This window comes from Spermophilus citellus (genome assembly GCF_964194105.1).
Source record: "Spermophilus citellus genome assembly, contig: SCAFFOLD_130, whole genome shotgun sequence".
NCBI classification, from domain to species: Eukaryota; Metazoa; Chordata; class Mammalia; order Rodentia; family Sciuridae; genus Spermophilus; species Spermophilus citellus.
This window is the reverse complement of record NW_027672818.1, coordinates 332669-355565: the sequence shown is the minus strand read 5'-3', so window position 1 is coordinate 355565 and position 22897 is coordinate 332669. Positions and strand designations below refer to the sequence as shown.

The 22897-nt window shown below is 46.0% G+C and overlaps 1 protein-coding gene across 1 annotated transcript; it reads right to left on the bottom strand.

The window, feature by feature from the left end:
- Positions 1-16314: 16314 nt before the first annotated feature.
- LOC308640574 (nuclear envelope pore membrane protein POM 121C-like) lies at positions 16315-20701 on the bottom strand (the record flags this gene model as incomplete). Its single annotated transcript, XM_081312430.1, has 2 exons — positions 16315-19873; positions 20496-20701. The coding sequence occupies 2 exons, from the start codon at positions 20699-20701 to the stop codon at positions 16315-16317; spliced, it is 3765 nt and encodes a 1254-aa protein (XP_081168556.1).
- Between the last annotated feature and the right edge of the window lie 2196 nt (positions 20702-22897).

Here is a 22897-nt window from a genome sequence, read left to right as displayed (position 1 = left end):
CGCGCGCCGCGGCCATGGCGGGCGCTGGAGTCCAGGGCCCGCGGTTAGGGCAGGGCTGCGGGCGCGCGGCGGGCGGCGGCCATGGCGGCGGGACGGACGGCCGGGCTGCGTGTTGTCCGTGCGCACGTGTGCGCGCGCAGGTGGTGCGCGCCGCGGGCGGACCCGGCCCGCCCGGCGGCGGTAAAGTTGTGACTAGCGCGCTGGCGGAAAGGGGCTGCAGAGACGCGGGTCCCTACACGACCCTCCTCCCTCTGCACCCCCGGCCACTTTGCCCTCGAGTTCCCGATCTTGGGGCGCGTATCCGCGTGAGGGAGGTCCCCATTTTGTGAGGAGCTGGTGCGGCAGCACAGAGGGGACAGGCAGGAACGGGCACCTACTTGCTGCTTCCAGGGAGCTCTGTGGATGGCGGGGAGCTCGGTGTGTTTGTAGAGTTATTCTTTTTTTCCTTGAGAAATGTACTGTAGCTGCTAATGACCGCATGCTGATTGATTCAACTTAGATGGAATAGCAGGTGCATATTTTTCTGTTATTAGCACCATTTCTTCTTGCTGTCTTTGGAAACCACCAGTAGAGGATGCTAACAAAAATGATTATGGATAAAGTTGTGTCATAAGTCTGTCTGTCTTCTGTGCTCATTGAGATCTGCTGTATAATTCTGGATTTTATTGTTATTTAAAACTAGCCCAGGATAAATTAGACAGAAACATTTTCTTGTTTATGGAGACTAGAAAGAAGTAGGAATATTTTAACTTGAATAATCTTATAAACTTGAACTTTTTAAATCTTGAATTGAGGTTGATATTATTTTAGTCTTGCATTAAAGCAATCATGTTCCTTTTAAAAAAGTTTTCTTACGCTTGAGGAAGAAAATGTAAAGATTGACTATTTACAGTGTGTATTTACTATACTTTTTAATCTCTTTTGTTCATAGGTTTCCTGAAAATTTTATTATTTTAGATATTAAAAGGTATAAAAGTTTAAGTATGATAAGGAACACAATTAATTGATAATACTGTGTAATAATTTTTCCATAACTTATGCAGGCTTAGAATATAGATGGGATGGCAGATAACTATGAAAGTTTGTTAACCAGTATTCTCAGATATTAGTGGTTTCAAAATTTTACCTTTTTTTCCCTTTCAAATCCATTTCCTATTGATAACCCTCCCCCATCCCATTTCCTTAGTCAAGAATCGCATCTTATATAAATTGTAAATTTACTAATTATGAATTAAGGATCTAAGTTTGATTTAAGTGCAAAAAATTGGTAGTTTATTAATTGTTCATGCTTGTATTCAAAGAATACTACTTTCAGCAAAGTATATAAATTAAAATTACTTATACATAATCGCATAGAACTTAATGTATTCAGTCATGTCTTTTTGTTTTGTGTCCCCAAGATTGTTAATATAACAGTCAACTTTAAGCCTTTCATTAAGTTTAATGTTAGGAGTATTTATTTCCCTAATTATTTTTAATGGTGTTTCCATAAATGTACTCATACCAGTACCACAATGCAGTAGTCTTGAATTAAATTAAAGCATTACCTGAATTGTCAGGTAAGCCTGCATGAACTTCTCCTGGGTATTGTGTGTGTGTGTATGTGTGTGTATGCATGCATGTGTGGTTTTTCATTTCCTGTCAGGTAGTTCTTTAATTCTATATTTTAATTCCTTAGAGCTCATTAGTTGAATAGGTGTGGTTCACTTTTTGATGAATTGGAAAACTTTACTATGGAATTATGATGTATGTAATTGGGCATGGAACATAATTTAAAAGTATTTTATAAATAGAATGCATAAATTACTTCTTAAGACAATCCTGATAAAAAGCATGGGAAATATTTAATGCTTCTTGTTTTGTTCCCTTATTAGTCTCCAGTATTTTTGAAATTCCATACCTTCCTATGTTTGCAGTTTTAGTAGCTTTGAAGCATGTGATGAGAAGTTTGTATTAAATTGTGGAGAGTATTTAAAAAATAATAGCATAATTATTTCTCAGATTTGTGTTTTTATGCCTCCTTTTGCTTTCCTTTGTATAAATCACTTCTAAGTGTGTGAATAGAGCCAGATGTAAACACAGATGCAATATCATGGAATTATGCTCTTACTTTAACTACCTATGTTGAATTGCAGAACAGGAGAAAAATCATACAGATGTTGGAAGAAGATATGCATTAGCTTGCAAAAGTACAGTGAGAGGTTAGATGACTTGATGTAACTTTTGAAATAGTATTTCAGATTGAAAAAGATTTATCTTTGCAGCATGACTTAATTTATGGGAAATATATTTCGAATACAGATATAAGCTAAAATAAAAGTGCATTATTGAGAGAAAATTTGGAAAATTTTACATTAGAAAAGTGCCTTGATAAAATGATTTTTAAAAAATATCCTTTTAAATGATAATGTTGTTCATATTACTAGCTGAATAGCTATCATATAGGCTAAAAGTTGTATAGATTGATATGTATATAGTAGAAATGGTTTTGTTGGGACCATAATTAAAATTTTGTACTTAAACTGCACTGTTGTACACAGAGGAACAACCCAGTTGGCATAAACCTAAGTAAATGTATTTTGGCCACTACAGCAGTTTTCAAAGATGCACCTAAATTTTTATGAAATGATAATAAAGACATATCTTTAAAAACTTAAGTCTGATCTTTAGGTATTGCTAAAGGAAATAATATTTTCTTTGGATGGGAGAGTGTTTTGAATATTGTATTCTTAAAAGCAGCATTTTAGGACATTAGTTTTACCACATGAAAATTTCCAATATACAGTGAGCAAGTCTGGATTTTAAATTTTATGGGGGTGGGGTATACTGTTTTTAACCTGAAATTGGGTGCTAGAAAATATGGCAATATATTATATTATTTAAATAACAAAATGTTCTTTAGTAAGTAGAATTTGCCTTAAGATTGTTTTCAGGAATAAAAATTGAAATTTAGAACTTCATTAATTTTGTTAAGACATACTTTGGAAGTATATCTTGTGTATGTAGATATATTGAAAACTTTTCAAAGTGCAAATAACAAAACAAAAGCCAAGTTAATATTTATATTTTTATTAAAGATCTGACACTTTAAATTCTTAATTTTTCATTGTCTAAGAAGTTAGTTTTTTTCTGATTTATTTCTTCAAACTGCTTCTGCTATTCCATACATGTTCTATATAGAGATTACATTTATCTGTCTGCATATAGTCCTGTATCAGTTAACAACATGAGAATACACTCTGAGAAATGTGTGATTAGGAGATTTTATCACTGTGCAAATATCAGATTGTATTTACACAAACTAAGATGACTGTGGTATCACTAAGCAATACAATAGGGGATCACCACTGTATATGCAGTTTTTCATTGACCAAAACATTGTTATGCAGCACATGACTGTACAGTAATCTTCTCTTAAAGGAGGTCATATTCTAAGATGTTCCAATAGTACCCCCAAATCTTGGATAGTACTGAAACCTATAATTATAATGCTGTTTTTTCCTGTACATACATAGCTAGGATAAAATTTAACTTACCACTTATGCACAGTAAGAGAATAACAGCAACTAATAATAAAATGTGGCAATTATAATACATGTTTTAGTAAAAGTTATTTAAAACGTTCAAATTGTGAAACAATAGGTGAGGATTGTTACATAAATTTCTCATCATGATTAGCATTTTATGTTTATTGAGATTTGACATATGGAGTTTGAGGTATGAACTGTTCATAGAAGACCCTATGTTTAAGTAGCATTTAAAAATCATCTCCTTTGCAGTAACAACCACATTTATGCAGAAAATATTGGTAACTGATATTTTCTGATCTCTGTATCCTTTTTTCCTCTCCTCCATCCATATTTAAGCTTAAAAATGAATGAACTATACATCTACAAGTTATGTAATTTCTCATTTCTCGTATTCATTGCTGTATTCTATATCAAAAATCATGTTTTCCTTTTTTAAAGTCTCCTAATTTCAAATTTTTGGATATTTTAAATATTCTGATTTAATTTTATCAAATAGGATGTTGTTTTTTTTTTTTGGATATCTCAGTTACTATTTACAGTCACTAACTTACAATATATTTTGATTTCACTTTTTTTTCTGGCATGGTGTTGAGGATCCCCTTGAAAGCCTTGGGCATGCTCCATCACTGAGCTACATCAGTAGCCCCTTGATATCCTTGTTCTAGAAGTCTGTAATCCATAATTCTGACAGAAGGGCTGGGATTTGTTTGTTTGTTGTTAAGTAGATAGTTTTCAGGGTGTAACTAGTTTCCTGATTTAATAAATTGTCAATTTTTTTGAATCATAATTTTTAATGTGAAAGATTGTCATGTCCAAAGTAATATTTTATCCAAAATCTGATACAGATGAACCAAAATTTAGTCTTTAAGTAGAAACTGCAGAGGATACTTGAACATGTGCTTTGAGAAAGTTTAATGCCAGACAGATGTAATGCCATGTGGAATAGCATATACTAAATAAAACCTTCCATGGAGTTTATTTTCTGAACCAGGGCTCAAGTTAACCTTGCTCTGTGTTAGTACATGAAAAGGCTGTGAAATCACTCTCTCTCTTTAATGTTTTCTCCTTTCTACCCTAAAACTAAGTTGCTAATTATTTCTATTGCTATATCATTTTCTGAATGCTTTTTGGTACTCTTGGTGTTTTTTGGTAGAGGTGTTTTGCTTTTATGATGGGGGAGGGCAGCAGCAGGGAGGAAGGAGTTGGACTATGAGAAAACAATTTTACATGAGTGTAAGTATTAATTAAGAAAGTAAAATGAAATAATTTTGGATCTGGATGTATTTGAGAGAAGTACCCAAAGCCTCTTCTGCAGATAAACAAGATTCCAAGAGATACATTACTAGTTAGCTGGGCTAGGTCACAGCTTCTCAGATTCCTAGTTTAGTATTCCTTTTATTAGGTCATTTGTGCATATTTATCTATCATGGTTATATGAATTAGATGCCACTTTCAAATTTATCATAGTTAAACCCAAAATGTCTTGTATAGGATGCTTATGGTCTGAGAAAAAGTAATTCCTAAAACATGTATCAACCTATGAAATCTAGTAGTTTATGTTACTGTATTGCTTAGAACATTTCAGGTGCATAGAGTTAATTTAGTTTTATTTAGAGGCCTACTCTCATTTGAATTATGTTGTCTTCATTCCCAATCCTCAGTTATGATAAAGTTATGATAAAGTGAATAGCATGTTGTAGGGCTTTAATGAACGCCAGTTCCCTTTCTTCTTAGCATCTACCAGCTGTGCAGGGAATTTTGTTCAAGCCCTGGGCAACCTGAACATCATAAATGCCATGGTCAGGCTATGGGGCAGACCCAGAACGGTTACCCAGAGAAGAAAACAAGGAGCCAGGGGCTTTCACAGGCTCTTCCCATCCCTTAAGCAGAAGCATCTGCTTCTCCGCAAACAGCAATCACATTGCTCTTTTCCCCAAAGGGAACCCGACTTCTGAGACCTTTTAGGTATTGGATATCAGTAATAGTAGTAATAGCTTCTGTTTATTGTGTTTTCACAATGTGCCAAGCACAGCGTTAAGTGCTTTATGTACATTCTTGTCAGGCACCTATCATGATGCAGGAATGAGTCCTTCTCATAAGAACAAGAAACTCAGAGGCCCCATGTGGCAGTAACACCTGTAATCCCAGCAACTAGGGAGGCTGAGACAGGAGAATTGCAAAGTTGAGGCCAACCTGGGTAATATAGTGAGGCCCTGTTTCAAAACTAAAATAAATAAACAAATAAAAAGGACTGAAGTGTAGCTCTGTGGTAGAGCACCCCTGAGTTCAATCCCCAGTACTAGAAACCAAACCCAAGCAAAACAGAACAAAAAAGAATAAGGAGCCAGGCCTGTAGAAGCTAAGTTGGTTTATCCAAAGTTACACAGCTGAGAACTAGAGTCAGGACGAAACCCCCCCAAACCAAACCTCATTCTTAATCAAGGGTCCTAATAAAATGTATGGTATAACCCATCCCTCTATTGAAATAGTGTGTACGTGTAGATTACAATTGCTGCAGAATATAACAGACACTAGAATGGCACTGTGTAAATCAATGGAAGTGTAAATGATGTGATTCAGCAATCTGTATACGGGGTAAAAATGGGAGTTCATAAAAAAAAATAATAAAATAAATAATTGAAAACAAAATACAGCCTTGGCATTGATTATGTGCATTGAAAAATTTTCAGACTGTTGCAACACACAAGTAGGTATCAGATAATATCTGTACCCCACCCCTGCTTGCTAACATGTATGTTTGTAAATTGGAGGAAAGCATTCCTGAAAGTGTGGCCCCAGCTTCACGGGGGAGCCTTTTAGAATGCGAATTCTAGCACCACCCCAGATTGGCTGAATGACAGGTGTGGAGGGCAGGGGCGGGGGGGGGGGGCAGGCCCGGGGGGGTCTATGTTTTCACAAGCCTCCAGGTGATTCTCAGGTGTGAGAATCACTGGTATAGATGCTTCTTTGAGGCTGTCTGCATACAGCCTTGCAGAATCTTCCTCTGGTGGTTCAATCTGTGGAGGGAGGTTTCTGCATTGTGCCAGAGACCTTGCAATGCTTCTGCTGCCTGAGAACTCTGGGCAGAACTGTTATTTTGCTGAGAGCTGCTAAATGAAGAAAGAACCATCAGCCTCCTCTTTGCGACACTCTCCTACTCCTTTCATCCAGCGACAATGGCAGCAAGCATAGCCACGTTCTGAAAGATTTAAATACTCAATTAATCAATGGAATTTTCCATTAGTGGGACAATCAGTTGCCATTGCTCTGATCTATAGTTACATCTCAGCTGGGTCTCACAAATTGATTCCTGATGAAGTTCTAATTGACTGGACCATCTGATAAAGGGCCAGTTGGAGTTTATTGAAATACCCGGTGAGCATTCCCCGGGGCAGGGCCTTCCTTAAGGGAGGGCAGGGGTGGGAAGAGGGGCAGAAGAGCATGATGTATGCCTGGTTCTCTCTGTATCTTCTCTCTAACACAATGTTTATGGGTCCCAGGTGAGACATGAGTGCTCACAGCTGGAGTGCGGGGATGAGCTAGTTACTCTGAGCCTATCCCCAGCTCTGGGTGGCAGGTGGCTGGAATGGGGTTTGACCAGAAACCCTCAGGGCAAAGGTTCTCCAACTTTAATATGCTTCAAGAACGAGCCAGAGAACTTCCGGAAAATGTAGAGTCCCACATCCAGGTCTTAGATACTCTCACTGTCTGGGTCTGGGGGAGATCCTGGGAATCTGCATTTTATCAGATTCCTTATGCTGGTGGCCTCCAGATCTTACTTGCAGAAATTGCATTTTTGGAGCTGATGGGCTTAGAAACAGACAGGCGCCAGGGGCTCGGCAGCTTCCCAGGGGAGATTCCGGTTTCTGAGGCCTTGTATGTGGAGACGAATTTGTGTCTTCAAAGACTCCCAGTCTCTTTGTTGCCTAGCACCCCTCTTATTATATATTTTTCCACTTATTTTGAGTGATTTTTTTTTGCTTCCAAACAATCCACATTTACTACTAATGAATTTGCCTTCACATTTCAATTAATCAAAGGCATATAATAAAGCATGCAATTAAAGCAGTACATGGCAGTATCACATTTGTTTGTTTCATTCATTTGTTTGATGTCTTTTTCCATTAGGCATTGCTTAAGGGTCAGGTGCCAGGCACTGAGGATATTAAAAAAACAAGTGATGTCAGACAAATACATGATTCCCAGTTTTAAGGCGCTCATACTCTTTTGGGGGAGACAGGCAAAAACAAAATGAATGGAATGTAGCATTAAAGGTAAGCGCAGGGCCCCGCTCCACAACTGTGGGTAATTTAATAGGCTTGTTCACAAGAAAATATATGAAACCATTTAGGTTTTTTAAGAAACTTGAAAATAGCTCCTGGAACCCTGTATTTGCCCTGGAGAATTCCTCCAACTCAGGGGTGACAGGGGGGCTGTGTGAGCTGAAGACGTCTCAGGGTGATCCATGAGTGTGCATGGGAATGACTTTTTCTTCCTCCCTCCCTCCCTCTCTTTCTTTCTTCTTTTTTAGAGATGGCTTTTTCTTGGCCCTTTCTGTAGGGACCTGAAGACACTGGATATAAGAGAGATTTCAATATCAGTGATGCCTACTTTGTATATCTAAAAAGAAGTTTGGACTTATCTCTATCAGAAAGGGAAATATCATGGATGAGTTTCACACAGGAGAGAGCCAGGATGGAATTTCAGACAGGCCACTTTTCTTTTTTCCTTTCTCCTCTCTTCTTCCTCTTTCCCCATTTTCTATTTCTTCTTTACCTCCTCTCCTCTTTCTCTCTCCCCCTCCTTTCTTCTGCTTTGATACACTATGTTTTGTATATATATGCAGCTTTAATTTCTGTTTAGATAGAAATGTCCAATGTTCTTTCTCTGAAAATACATTCTGGTGTTGTTTTGGATGATGCAAAACATAGTTTTGAGCCTCAAAATGGCTTAATCTGGCCCTGGAGCTATTGAATGTTTTAATTCCTTTAGACATGGCCCTGCCCCTAAGTGCCACAGGAGCTTTTTGGGAGGTGGAGCTGTTAGTGTGGTTTAACATTTTCGTCCTGTTTCCTCTGTCATGATGTTCTGCTGCTGACAGAAACCGCCAAGTAGGTCAGAGAATGGTCCTGGCCATCGCTTCACTCATTTACCATTTATTAAGTGGTTCCTACATTAAGGCATCAAGAGAGAGACGACTGTCATCAAGAGGGGTCTTGGCCTACAGATACTTAAAGAGAGGGCCAAAAAGAGGCACTAGCAAGTAAAAGAGTATTATACCCAAATCACCCAGTTACCCATGTGTTTCTTGACTGGGTATTTTAAAGTTTACTTTTTTTCATATCTTCATTGAGGTAAAATTGAAGTACAATAAAATGCATATGTTTGAATCATGAACTTAGATCAGTTTTGATGGTTTGACATGTAGGTAACCAATATAATCAATATAAAAGGCATTTCCATTACTTTTATTTAAATTTTGAAATCATGAAGACTGTGTTTCCTGCATGATTTATTACGTTAGAAATCAATCACCTTAAGGTATATAGTACCTCACCACCCCCCATCACAATCACTTCAAAATTAAATGGCACACTTATAAATATCTCACAGGTCAAAGAAGAAAGCACAAGAAAGGTAAATAAAAAGTGCTTTGAACTTAATGATAATAAAAGGTTAAAATATCAGACTCTCTGGGATGAAAAAGTACTCAGATGAACATTTATAATTTAAAGTACTTCTTTCAGAAAGGATCTAGATTAACAATTAAATTATTTTCAAATTAGATAGTAGGAAGGAAAAAATAAGAGTAGGAACAGAAATATATGAAATAGAAAAGAAATAATACAGCTAAAAGTTGATAAAAATCAAACAAGTCTAATCAAGACAAAAAGCAAGAACACAAAAATTGATATCAATGTAAAGTGAGCTATCAAAACAACCCTACAAATGCTAAAAATATATTAAGGTAATATTACAACTGTATGCCAACATATGTGATATCTTACATAATATGAAGCCAGAGGTTCTCAATGCATTCCTAATTCAGGCTTTTGTTGTTCATATTAATGGGGCAAAACTAACCTGACCATTCAATCAGAGGAATATCCATGTTTTCCTGAAGGCTTGAGTTATTCAAGTCTAACCTTTTCTATGAGGTCCAGGTGATGCGACCTATGTTAGATATGGGGTTTGTTACATAATAGACTGGTATAGATATACTCTGTGTCCCTAACTTCCTGGCTAGGTCAAAGGATGTTGTTATAGGGACAGGAGATAGGGTATAGGGATTCCCTGGACAGCACCAGAAGAAGATTTCAAGGAGCTGGAATTCTTGGTCCATTTGTGTCCAAATGTTTGTCCCAGGTTTTCCTTTTGTCTACCATGAGATGAAATATGTCACAGTGGGATAACCAGCTCTCCAGGGAGTTTAAACTCCCCTTCCCTGGACCTTTTGTTTTCAAGGCTGGGACTGGAAGCATCTGGGAACAAAATTGGTTGAGGGTGATGCCTGGGGCCAGAGGGCAAGTCTCAGATGCAGAGTTACAGCTGGAGAAACACCTGAAAAGTTCTGGGTGTGAGACGAAGAAGCTCCAAACTCCACATAGAAGCTAACTCACATAGAATCCAGAAATGACAGAGAAAGAAGAATTAGTGCAGATTGGTTGGTCTGGAAAAATTTCAGAAGAGGATCAGGTTCCACCTGATGACATATATGCATGACCGTGCCCATGGGTACACCTGTGTCCCTATTTTTGGTAAGAGTCTTAAAAACAAATGCTCAATTCTCTTTAAGGCCCATGAATTCACTTTAATAAAGTTTTATTTTCTGAGCCTGGGAGAAGCATCACAAACCCTCTTATGATACCTCCTCTGAAATCACCTACTTCCAGACTTATGAGGTTGTTTGGAAATGTGAGACAAGAAAAGCAAATCAATAGGTAACCATATTATTCATTGGGTCTTATGACAGTCTTCCTCTATCATTTTTTTTTTTATGGGATGGAGTCATCATCTTACTCCTTGTTGCTTGTCAGAGAAGGATTTCAAGAGGGAGTTCCAGATGCATGAGGAACAAGTAGCTCAATTCCAGGAATATTAAATAATTCAAATCTGCTGATAGGGTGCTGGGCCTGCATTTCAAAACACTGTATCTCTGAACTTCCCCTTTCCCAGGTATGAAATGAAGCAGATGAATGACCATTTCAGTAAAGAACCGAGTGCCACAGTTAGTGGGTACACACACAAAATGTCTCAAAGCTGGGTTGCTTAGGTAAATCTTGAAGGCATTATGCTGAGTTAAATCATCCAATCGCTAAAGGACAAATGCTTATGATTCTACTCATGGCATAGTCACATTTATGAGAGTTGCAAAGTAGAATAGTGGTTGCCAGGAGTTGTGGGGGGAAGGAATGAGGGATTATTTAATGGGTATGAAGTTTCAGTTTTGCAAAATAAAAATGTTCTGAAAATGGACAATGGAGTTGGATTGCACAATAATGTGATAGTAGTTGAGCCACTCAGCTGTAAACTCACATATGGTCACAATGGTAAACTGCATGCTATGTGTATATGACCATAACTTTAAAAAAAAAAAAGCTATGTTGCCTACAGTGGGGCCATAGGGTCAAGAAATCCTATTGTAAGGTGGAGATGTGCCAGTAAACAGAGCTGAGCCGGACCTCCTGTCCTGTACATGGTTAATCGTGGCCTAAAAAGTGACTGGTTCTTAAATTTGAAAGGTGTAAGCAGAATCATTTTCTCTAACAAAACAAAATAAAACTTTCTCACAAGTCCATTATATTAAACCGACAATAGAGAGATCATCACTTAGTGGGGTGATAGAGTAAGCACAGAAGTCACAGTTGCGCAAAGCAGGGTGGGATCAGAAGTTTCTGTCTCTACCCAAGTTTTACAGGCAAGTGCACCAGAGGGAGAGGCCACTTGTACCACGTGGGACTGGACCCCTGGCCCTCGTGAAAGGCTATGGTTGGGAGGAGGCATGTTGAGCTTTGTGTCTATCCCTGGTATATAGTATGGACTGCCATCAAGTATGTCTCTCTGGCCACCAGGAAGCAGAAACATGCCATGATGCAGTGACACCTTACTGCCTGGTCACTGGTCCCTCTGGCTTCCTGCAGGATGTCCTGTGGCATCAGCTCTGGCAATAATCTGGAAACCTTCTGTCCAGCTACAATCTTCTCTGTTTCCTTGGTTGAACTTGGTTGGCATCAGCCAGAATGACATCCTGTTTTGACTTCTTTAATGGACCTGGAGCATCTGGATGAATCAAAATCTTTCTGGTTGTAAGTGACAGAAATCAACACAGAGTGGCTTAAACCTAAATAAAAATTTCCAACTTATGCAACTGAAATGTCAGGTATAGCTGGCTCCAAGGGTCCAAATAATGCCATTCACTCTCTCTCACCCCATAATTTTTTGTCCATTGATCTTGCCCTTTTTTTTGGGGGGGGGGGGTCTCCACATGGTGGAGTAAGAAGCTTATGCCCAGTAAGAAGCTTATGCCCTGCCTCTGCCAAGGGGTCAGACCCTAAGTTTCTTTCTCTCCACCGGCATTACTCTCAAGCCAGTCCATGAGTTATTGACATGGTGGGGGATGTAATACCCTGGGACACCACCCTAAACCATGGACTGAGCATGGGGGAGGTGGTCTTGGGAGGGGAAGTGGAAACTGTTACCAGAACAGGAGGAGTAGAAGATGGGCAGTGAAGACAGACATCCCTTTCAAAACCCCTCATGATATGAGAAGGGTAGGAGAAGCTGTCCTAGGCTCAGGAACCTCTCTCTAAACCCTGTCCAACCCCTTCTCCTGCCCTGACCTTCCCCTTTTGTCTGTGCCACTGGGCTTTTCTCCTTGACATCTTCTCCCCCTCTAACCCTGGGACTGGTGACCCATTTCGGATCATTTCACGTGGCCTGTAAGTGTTGCTCCCTCCAGATGGAACCTCCAGCATCTGCCCTCTGAATAAACTGGCACGCCTTAGCCTGGTGACCCCTGACACAGGGAAGAGGGCCAAGCACAGTACCACAGGGACAGTGTCCTAATTTGGAGAACTCGCCCTTTGGAGACTTCAGTCTCACCTCTTGTGGCCCTGTCAAGATTCAGAGCATTAAACATTTTTTTCCCCCTTTAAGTTATTTTCTTCATTTGTCAGGTCCCTGTTGTGTGGCGTTCGTTGTCGGGTGGTGTTGGTTTGTTATTTTCACTCTGCTCTGTGCCCTGACACTTCCTCAAGGTGCGGGCACATTCTAAAATAATGATCTCCCCATGGCCAGGAGAGCCTGACCCCTCTGCAGTGGTTTGAGCAGCTCTGCTCTGGGGGAAGGGCCAGGGATTTTGCTTGGGGTTCAGCAGTGGAGGGGCTGGCGTGAGCTCTTAGGGACTGACAGGAATGTCCAGGAGGGACAAAAGGCCTGAGCTGAAAAGCAGAGGAATGTAAGGCATAGATAGAGGTGGCTGGATTTCAGAGGCACTGGCCTGAGTGGTAGCACCAGGTCCCACCCAGGTGAGCTAGAGGTCAAAGGGGATCAGACCCCAAGGAAACCTGTTCCTGATGTCTAAACTTTCTATATGCACCAGAATGGCAGTGGCTGATTTGCCATGGAGTGTCTGGGCAGTGGAGGGGTGGGGCAGGATCAAGGTCCCAGATCATGAAGGGCCACCGGCAAGTCTTGCCTTGGCCAGTAGCCAGGGGGAAGGGGAATCTTCCTTCATTCAAAAGTGGCTCAGCTTCTGTACTATTGCCACTGTTCTACCAGATCCAGGTCTTATTGAAAGAGGGTTCCTGGCCCTAAGGGGTTTTATGTCCTTGTGTCCTAATGAGGCATAGCTGTGGCTACTGGAGAAGGGCCTCTCTTCTATGCAGCTAGTTCCTGGTCACCAGCAATCATACTTAGTCACCTCAATGAACCAAGCTTGGAGGAATTTAAAAGGCAATTTAGCTTAAATTAAAAAATGAATTGGGGCTCTTTGAAATCCCTGTCCATTCTTTCTCCCCTCTTCTAGTTCCCACTAGGCCTCTTTCCTTTGACTGATCCTGGCCACAGCAATTCATTCTGTTCAGATTTACATTGTATTTTATGTAATCCGTTACAACCCCCAAGTTTAAGATGATACCTCTTATTATGGTTTAAAATGCTATAATGTTGGGATGAAGATGGGATGAGCTCTGGAGTGAGAAGGACATGGATACTAGCCCCAGCTCCATCCCTCACAAGCTCAGTGACCTGGTGTGAGTTACTGAGCTTCTATACCTTAGCTTCTTCCCTGGCAAATTCCTAAGACAGAGCTGTCTTTCTTTTGGGGCGAGTGTGAGGCATAAATAAAGCAAAAGTTTATTCCTTTAACAAGTACATCTTGCACGCCTACTACGTGCCAGGTGCTTTTCCAGGCACTTTGCAGCACTGCACCTGACAGTTCTAGTAGATGTAATACCTGTAATGACACCTAAAGGTCTTTGACAGAGTGGCAATCCTGGAGGAAAGATAAAGGGACACCTCATTCAGACCACATAGTGGCATGGTGTTCAGAAAGTTCCACTGCTGTGTATGCTGTTGGGAAACCTGGTACATATCTCCCCAGAGTCTGGATTGAACGAGCTTTTCCAGGATGTAGGGGCAGGGTCCACAGTCCTGCCCCTCACTCCAGGCCTTCAAGGTCCTTTTTTAAAAAAAAAAAAAAAAATTATTCTTAATGACATGAGCAAGAAGGAAAATCTCACATTCATACTAAAAAGTCCAACTAGATTCAACAGGACTTAAATTTTTATTTATAATGGAAAAACTCAGCCTCCTGTTCTGTCCAATGCACAAACATATACATATATACATACCCACACCCAGGTGGTACCAGCCCGCCTCCCCACCAAGGTGTTCCTGGGCCGAGTGGCCTGACCGTAGAGCTGAGGTGAACTAGCCCATAAATTTAAGAGGATCCACTTTACATCAGGCATAGGTAGAAGCTTCATTTTTAAACATGTGGCCCACTCTTACCCCTCCAACCCTAACAGGAATTTGGTTCTTGGGTCTCAGTTCTTTTTTCAGCCTGGCACAGAGCCAGGCTAACACAGGTGCCCCACTGTTCTTGGGGTGGGAGTCCCCTGTCACAAGATATTCAACCTTAGTCACAAAAGGATACAGCTCCATTACATTATTTATAAGAATTATATAACACAGCCAGAAGGAGCTCCACTCCCTCAGGAAAGCTGCCTGGGGACAGCGCTTGAGCCCCTTCACCACACAGGCATCACCTAACTATGCAGCTAGTTCCTGGTCACCAGCAATCATACTTAGTCACCTCAATGAACCAAGCTTGGAGGAATTTAAAAGGCAATTTAGCTTAAATTAAAAAATGAATTTTTGTTAAAATTTTAAGTGTAAATATTTTTTTAAAATTTAGGCATAGGAATTCATACTCCTCCCAAAGAGGAGAGGCAGACAATGGGCAGCGAGGCCAGCAGGTAGAGACGGCGGCTGAGGGCAGTTGGAGGCATCCTGCCCTCTCCAGGACCTTCTGTCACTCCCAGCTCTGCCAGCCTGACAGCCTTGAGCCACCAAGTTTTTAGGGGCCAAACTGGCAGAGGGATGAAGATAAGACTTGACTCGGACTTGGCAGGGCGAAAGGGGGCAGCCCAAGCAACACCCACTGGGGTTTCCCAGGCAAAAAGACCAGAGGAAGAGAACCACTTCTTATAACCCAGCCAAGCAAGTAAAACTGCTGCCATGCCCATCCTCTTTAGAAGAATCATGTGCTAAAATATTTTAACAAAGTAAAAATTCATTTTTGTATTTAAGCTTTTAAATTCCTTCCATCTTGGTTCATTGAAGTGGTAAGTATGAATGCCGGTGATCAGGAATTAGCTGCACAGTTGGGTGATCTCTGTGTAAAGAAAGGGCTCAAGTGCTGTCCCAGACAGCTTTCTTGAGGGACTGGAGTCCCTTTTGCCCATGTTATATAAATATAATTCTTATTTTATAAATAATGTGAAGTGGAGACGGGGACTGCTGATCCAAAAGACCTCCCCGCTTGTGAATGAAAATTATTCATTTTATCCAATCCCACCAAATGCAACAGAGATTCAAGTTGTGTGCATTGCATGCTCTGGCAAGGATGGCTCTTGGGAGAAAAGGTGGGAAGGGAGGCCACCTGACTAAGTGACATACTGAGTCAGGGAAGTGAGCTGACAGTATGTACAGATGTTCCTTTAGTTCTTCAGCTGCACCCTGCAGCCTGGCTGGGCACAAATAACCGGGAGGTCACGAGCCACTTGTAGATTCAAGCAGGAACGAACTTCGAACCCACGCTAACGCCACCCACGCAAACTCTCCAGGAACTCTGGGAGAGCTCAACCATCACCATCCTAATGGCTCGCTGGTGCCACCTCTCAACCACTCCCCCTGGCAAAACGCCAGACACCATCCTGACTCGGCTGCGGCTCTCAACACCAGTGCAACTGTTCAAGTACAGGTATCAGGCTTCGGCCCTGCCACTGCCTGCTTCCTCCCTGAAGTGCCTGCTTCCTCCAGAAAGGAAAGAGCCCCTGGGCTCTTTACTTGGCTGTGGCTCTTAGCATCTAGGGTAGTTTTGTGCTGAGGTCTAGATTTGGGCTAGGACAAGGGAATGCGGAGGGGGACAGGGGAATGGGGTGGGGACAGGGGAATGGAGATGGAGACAAGGGAATGAAGATGAGGACAAGGGAATGAAGATGGGGACAGGGGAATGGAGATGGGGACAGGGGAATGGAGATGGGGACAGGGACAGAAGCTATTTCTTACGGGTGTGCTGCCTTCGGGCCTGCAGTCTTGGTCGAGCACCTGAGGTCTTGGGTCGAGCACCTGGGGTCTTGGGTCCCGCACCAATGGAAAATGAAGGGGCTGTTGATCCAAAGGACCCAACTCCAACAAAGCCTTGGGTGGGTATAGAGGACACCCCAAAGGAAAGGCTGTTGCCTGCTGTGCCCACTCCAGCGGTTAGGGTGCTCCGCCCAAACGTAGGTGTGGAGATGCTTCCATACACAGGTTTGCTCTCAGATGTGCTGGCCACATTAAAGGCAAATGGTGTTCCCTGGCTGGGAATCCCCAGGACATTCTGACTTAAGACCCCCACAAAGGGGGTGGTGGTGCCTGTGGTACCACTCTGTCCAGGTCCAAAATTGAATGCCCCAGAGGTGGAGTTGGTGTCTGGGGCAGCCACACTGAGTCCAACACTTGGGGCTACAGGTCCCCCAAACATGAAAGGGGACGAAGTTGAGCTGCCAAACACTGAGCTACTGGTCCCACTGCTAGTGGTGTGGGTGGTAGCTCTGAAGCCAGAGGTGGTGGCTACACCAAAGGCTTTCTTTGTGCTGGCAGGGACGCTGAAGGCTGAGGCTGTGGTTTTCAAGCCAAAACCTGTCTGCGCTGAGCTGCCAAAGGCCGGCTGGGCCAGCTGGGCCAGTGCTGACGCCGGCGCTGACATTGGCGTCAGCACTGGTGCTACAGATGGGGCAGGGGCCCCAGAGTTCCCAAAAGGAAAAGGGCTGCCAAAGCTTGGGGTTAGGGCTGGCTTGGTGGACCTCTGCTGCTGCCCATTGGCAGCCCCAAATTTGGGCTGGGGGATGACTACTGGGTATGCTGCGATGGGGTGCTTGGCACTCAAGCCAAAGGGAATATTGAATGCAGGAGTGGTTGTGTTACTGAAAGTCAGTGTAGGCTGGCAGGTGGCGGCCAGGGCTGAGGTTGTGAGGGAGCCACGGAAGCCAGCAATGCTGCTGCTGCTGCTGCTGGTTGCCATCTGAACAGCACCAGGCAGAGACTGGCCAAAGGTGGTCACTGCTGTGGATGTCTGCATGATGGGGGCCCTGCCAAACTGGAATTCAGAGCCCATGGCCCTGGCAGAGCTGGTGACAGAAGCAGAGGGCACCCCAAAGGGGAAGAGCTGAGAGGCGGAAGTCATGCTGCTAGTTGTGCTGCTCCCAGTACTGGCCACACTGTTGACCCCAAAGCCAAAAGCAGATTTGGACACACTAGTGGTGGTGGTGGTGGTGGTGGTGGTGGTGGAAGCCACGACAGAGGTGGCAGTGGCCAGGCCAGCAAACAGAGGGGCAGCTGGGGCTGCAGCAGCCGTCACAGCAGTTGTTGGCTTAAAGGAAAAGGGAGCAGACAAGGGCACAGCCACAGGTGGCCCTAGGTCACCAAAGATGGGCTTGCAAATTGAGGTGGCAGTGCTGGTCATCGTGGGGAGTTTGGCTAGACTGGATGGCAAGGGGCCTTCACTCTCACTTTTAGGTGCCATTGCAAAAATAGGCTTGAAGGTGGGAGAAGCAGAAGACATGGCTAGGGCACCTGGGGAGGAAGGGTCAGAGGTCTCGCTCTTTGACATGCCCCCAAACAGCACTCCTTGCATGGGGGAGGGGGTAGATGTGTCAGCCTGAAGGGCTGGAGGTGTCTTGGTGTCAGCGACTGGTGCTGTGGAGGAAGCAAGGTCCAGTCCCAAAAAAGTGGCTGTGGGTTTTGAGTCTGAAGAGGTTTCTGGCTGGGGCCCTGATGGTAAAGAGCCAAGAGAGTCCAGAAGACTGGGTGTCTTCAGAGGTGAAGGTTCTGGGAGGGATGGCCCTGGGACACTCGGCGCCTTCTTCAGGCTAGTGCCTACGGCTGGCCAGGAGGCTGCTGAGGAAGTGGTACTCGCAGCAGGCAGGGTGAAAGAAGGCTGAGTGTCGGGTGGCTTCTCACTGACCAACTTCGGAGGAACATCAGTCTTGTCCTCTAAGACCTTGTTCAGCCACTGGAGCGAAGCTTTCTTCTCCAGGTCGAAGTCCTCAGCCGTGATGGGATAACCAAGCTGAGGTGGTGAAGGCAAGGTCAGTTGGTTCTCACGCCTGGGCAGCAGCGGAATCTTCCGTTTCCGCTGTCTGGAGCTGCCCGGTGTAGATGGGGAAGCCCCGGAGTTCGGCTGCTTCTGAGTGGGAGTGTCCACAGCCCTCTGGCCCTGGGACTCCTTGTTGGCCACCTGAGGAATCGAAGATCTGGAATGCTGACATGGCTCCTCTTCTCTGGCTTTCTTGGCTGGCCTCTCTGGGGAGGAAGTTGGGCTAGAGAAGGGAGAGGAAATGGAGCCACTCCTCTTCCACAGCTGCTGGAGAGGGATGCCTCTGGTAGAACTGTAAGAACTGGCAATCGCATTGCGGCCAGAAAAACGGATGCCACACGTGCTTGTCAGGGAGCTAACCCGCGAGGTACAAGATCGCTTACTCGAATGTTCTCCTGAGCTCTGGGAAGGGAGCACTCTTTTCAGAGACCCAGAGTTAGGCACAGAAGAAGTGGAGACTCCATTGGCCACCAGGGGCCCAGATGGAGACTGGCCACTCCTACTGCTATCCTGGCATCTCCTCTTATTCTCCTGACCATCCACAAGTAAGTGGTCGTCTTCCTCCGGGATCCTTTTCTTCCCCTCTCTGAGATCATTCTCCTTTGCACATGAGTCTGGGACATTACCAGATGGTGAGGGCAGGGTTGAGTTGATTAACCGCCCTGGTAGGAGACGACGAGTTAACCTGCTATCCGGAGGGGCAATCCTCACAGTCCCTGGGCTGCACACCATCTTGGAGTTCCGAACCGAAAGTACAGCCTTCTTCTGACAACCATTCCAGCACACCGTGGGCAGTACCCCTAGCATGGAATACTGGGCCTGCTGAATTGGATGGCGTCTTGGAGGAGCTATCACAAAGGGATTGGCTAAAGTCCCATAATCCCTATGCATAGACCTCCTGGGGGGTCGGTGGAAAGGGGTCGGGAGAGGGGGGTAACCGCGCTGCGGGACCCGCTGGGCCGCAGATGTAGGTGGCGAGGAGCGGGTGGGCAGGCGGCGGACAGGCCGCTCCTTCAGGTCCCTGCCCTCCTGCGCGGTGGCAGGCTGCGGAAAGCCGGGCTTAACAAGGTAGCTGCCCATGAGGAGCAGTTGGGCGGGTTTGAGTCCTTTGAACAGAGTCCGAGGCTCTAGGAGCTTTCCGTTTGCTGCCGCGTTGGCCAGAGGCGAGACGAGCAGTGTTCGTTGCCTCTGCTGGATGCGAACGAATGACGGCGACGGCGCGGCGCGTGGGCCACGGGGCTCGCGGCTCAGTCGCCACCAGACCGTGGTAGCCCCAACGGCCAGCCACGCCACCAACGGTCCTGCACGCACCAGGTACAGCACGAGGCCCAGCAGCGCCGCCCGAGCTGGTCCCCCGCAGCCCCGGGCCAAGCCCTGGGTGCTAGCTATGGGGGGCCGCTGCCGCTCGCCTTCTCCAGTCACAGCCGCCAGAGACATAAGCAGCTCCGCGTGGCAGGGAAGATCTCTTTGAGTCCTTCTTACCCCAGGCCAGAAGGTGTGTGATCCATCACCTCAGAGTTGGAGAGGCTATCAGGGCGGTGGACGGGGCAGAATTCGGCTCCAGGCTCTGGTTGCACGCACATACTCACAGGCACGCGAACGCAGTGTGCATAGTCACACAAGCATACGCGGGTATACGCATACACACAATCTGGCCATCACTTCCCCAGCATGCGAGTGGGTGGGTGGGTGGGGAAGGAGGAGGGAGAGGACCGGGTGGGGGGGGTTGGGAGAGGGGTGTGGGGAGGGGAGGGAGGGGGGAGATTCCGCTCTTCTGCCGCTCCCAGCCCGTGCCAGGGGCAGGGGAGGAGGCCACGACGAGGGAGGGGAGGAGGGAGGGAGGGAGGGAGGGAGCGAAGGCTCGGAGCACTTGTACATTTCTGCAGGCGCGCAGCGAGCCATTCGCGGTGGCTGCTGCAGCTACGACTGCATCTTCCTCCTTCTTCCTCCAGCACTGGGTGTGTGTATATGTGACTATGTGTGTGTTTTGCAGGTGTGTCCGTTTTAATTCTGCCCAGTAGGTGGGACTTGGTGACTTTAGCACCATTTTTCCTTTTTTTTTCCCCCCCTTTTTATTATTATTATTATTGCCTTCCCACCGTCTGTTGCAACCCGGCAAAGTCTCGGAGTCGGAGAGCGCGCCTCGCTTCCAGAGCCCCTGGACCCGACAAGCCGGCGAGCGCCGAGCCGGCCACCATGCCCGGCAGACCGCGCCACTAGGCGCTCCCCGCGGCTCCCACCCGGCGGCGGCGGCGGCGGCGGCGGCGGTGGCCGCGATGGTTTCAGACGCTGAAGGATTTTGCATCTGATCGCTCTGAGTTTCAAAGGCAGAGGCCCCCCTCCCCCTTCCCCCCTCCCTCGCTGTCTTTGTTTCCTTCCCCCCCTGCTCTCCCCACTCCCCCCACCCCACCCCCCTCTCCTCTCCTCCTCCTCTTTTTTAGAAGCAGCGATCGGAGATGGATGTCTCTCTTTGCCCAGCCAAGTGTAGTTTCTGGCGGATTTTCTTGCTGGGAAGCGTCTGGCTGGACTATGTGGGCTCCGTGCTGGCTTGCCCTGCAAATTGTGTCTGCAGCAAGACTGAGATCAATTGCCGGCGGCCGGACGATGGGAACCTCTTCCCCCTCCTGGAAGGGCAGGATTCAGGGAACAGCAATGGGAACGCCAGCATCAACATCACGGACATCTCAAGGAATATCACTTCCATGTAAGTCAGGCGGCCGCTCCCCAGCCCGCCTCCCCCTCGCTCGGTGTCTCCCTTTCGCCCGCCCGCGGCCCGGGAGCCGGCCCTACGCCCGCCCCAGCTCGCCACTACCCGCTGCCCACCGGGCGCGCGTCAGGCTCGCTCTGGCTCCGGAGATGCTCTCAGGCTGCGTATTCCAGGTGACTCTGGCCCTGGCGAGGTGTGATTCGGTGATGCTTGTGTGTACCTCTGGGAGGACCCTAGAGCGGGCCCAGGGCTTGGGGGGCTCAGCTCCCGCCCCCACCCCCACCCCACCCGCTGTAGGCTCATTTCGAGGGTGCGAATTGGGTTCTTTGCCCCCCACTAAATAGCAACAGTTTGGCCACGCTCAAGTGGAATAAAGTAGACGAGGCTCGATTTCCTGGTAGAGGCGGCGGCAGCGATAGCGGCGGCGCAGGCAGCGCTTAGCCGGGAGGGAAGGTGACAGATAGGGACTGCTTGCGATCCAGCCGAGAGACGTTTTAACTATTTCCTTTTGAGACAGCAAAACACGCTGACAAGTAAACAAGTTGGGAGCTGGTTGCTCATGGGGAGACTTTGGACGTGTCCAGGCCGTCATGGACGCCTACCTCTTCCCTTTCCCTGGCGCCAGCCGGCCCTCTCCAGCCCCATTTTGGGCATTTCTGAGGACACCCCCTTTTCCCACCCTCATCTGCATCTGGGCGCCTACAGATCCCTTTCTCTGCTTGGGCTTTGATGACTGCTCTGGATAATTCCCAGTCAGGATGATGAAGGGAGGACGTGTGTTTTGGGAAGGGGGTTTCTTCTAGCATGGTGCGGATCTGTTTATGTGGAAAATTGAACTCTGCTTGGCATTTGCCTGGTTCTGCCCCATCTGAGACCTGTGGTGACCTGCTCTTATTTTTCTTTAGTAGAGATAGGGAACAGAAGCATAGGAAGGGGAGGAAGCAAGAGCTTAGAGACCTGTGAAACTGCCCATCCTTTCTTTTATTCCTTGGCCAGGTGACCTCTCCCCCTTCCAATTCTGCCACCCTACAGAAGGGTGTGGATGCTCTGGGATGTTCAGAGATGGTTCTCCTTTATTTCTCCTCAAGGTTCCCATCCCCTGGGAACCTCCAGGAATGGGTAGGATGCTGAGAGAGGTTTGCCCCGAAGTGCTGGCCAGGTCTGAGGAAAGCATTTGGGGTGGCTCTTTACCTCTCCAAAGGACTCAAGCAAGAGGGGCTGAATGTGCCTTTGGTGCTGCACTCCTAGCGTCAGCTCTCTCTTGCTTCAGCCCAGTGTGATGGGGCTGCAAAGCCAGGAGGAATTGCAGTCCTGCTCTCTCCAAAGCCCGCCAGCCCTCTTGGCTTAATGGAGACTGCTTTCGTTCTTGCAGCTGACAGTTTGAGGGAAATGGACAGCCCAGGAGATGTTCCTGACTCCTGGCTCAAGCTGGACCCATATCTCAGCTCTGTTGTTCACCCCTCACCACCTTCAACCTGGCCAGGGATGATAAGACAAGCAGCCAAGGCAGAGGGGTAGGAGGAGGAGGGCAGGAGAAGTAGGATGAACCTAGTTGTCCCTCTCCTTCCTTGTAGGCCACAGTGTCCTGCATCCCTCAGGATGTAGGGAAAAGGGCCTTTGGTGAGATTGTCAGGAAAACTGTCTTGGAAGTGCACATCTGGGGAAGCCATGTGTGGAGAAGTAGACAGAGCTCAGTGGCTAGTCCTGGTACTTGGGAGTCCAAGCTAGGGATTTCCAAGGGACTAGGTGGGCTACCGGCTGAAGAGGAGGAGCTCCAGGGGCCCCGTGTGAGTC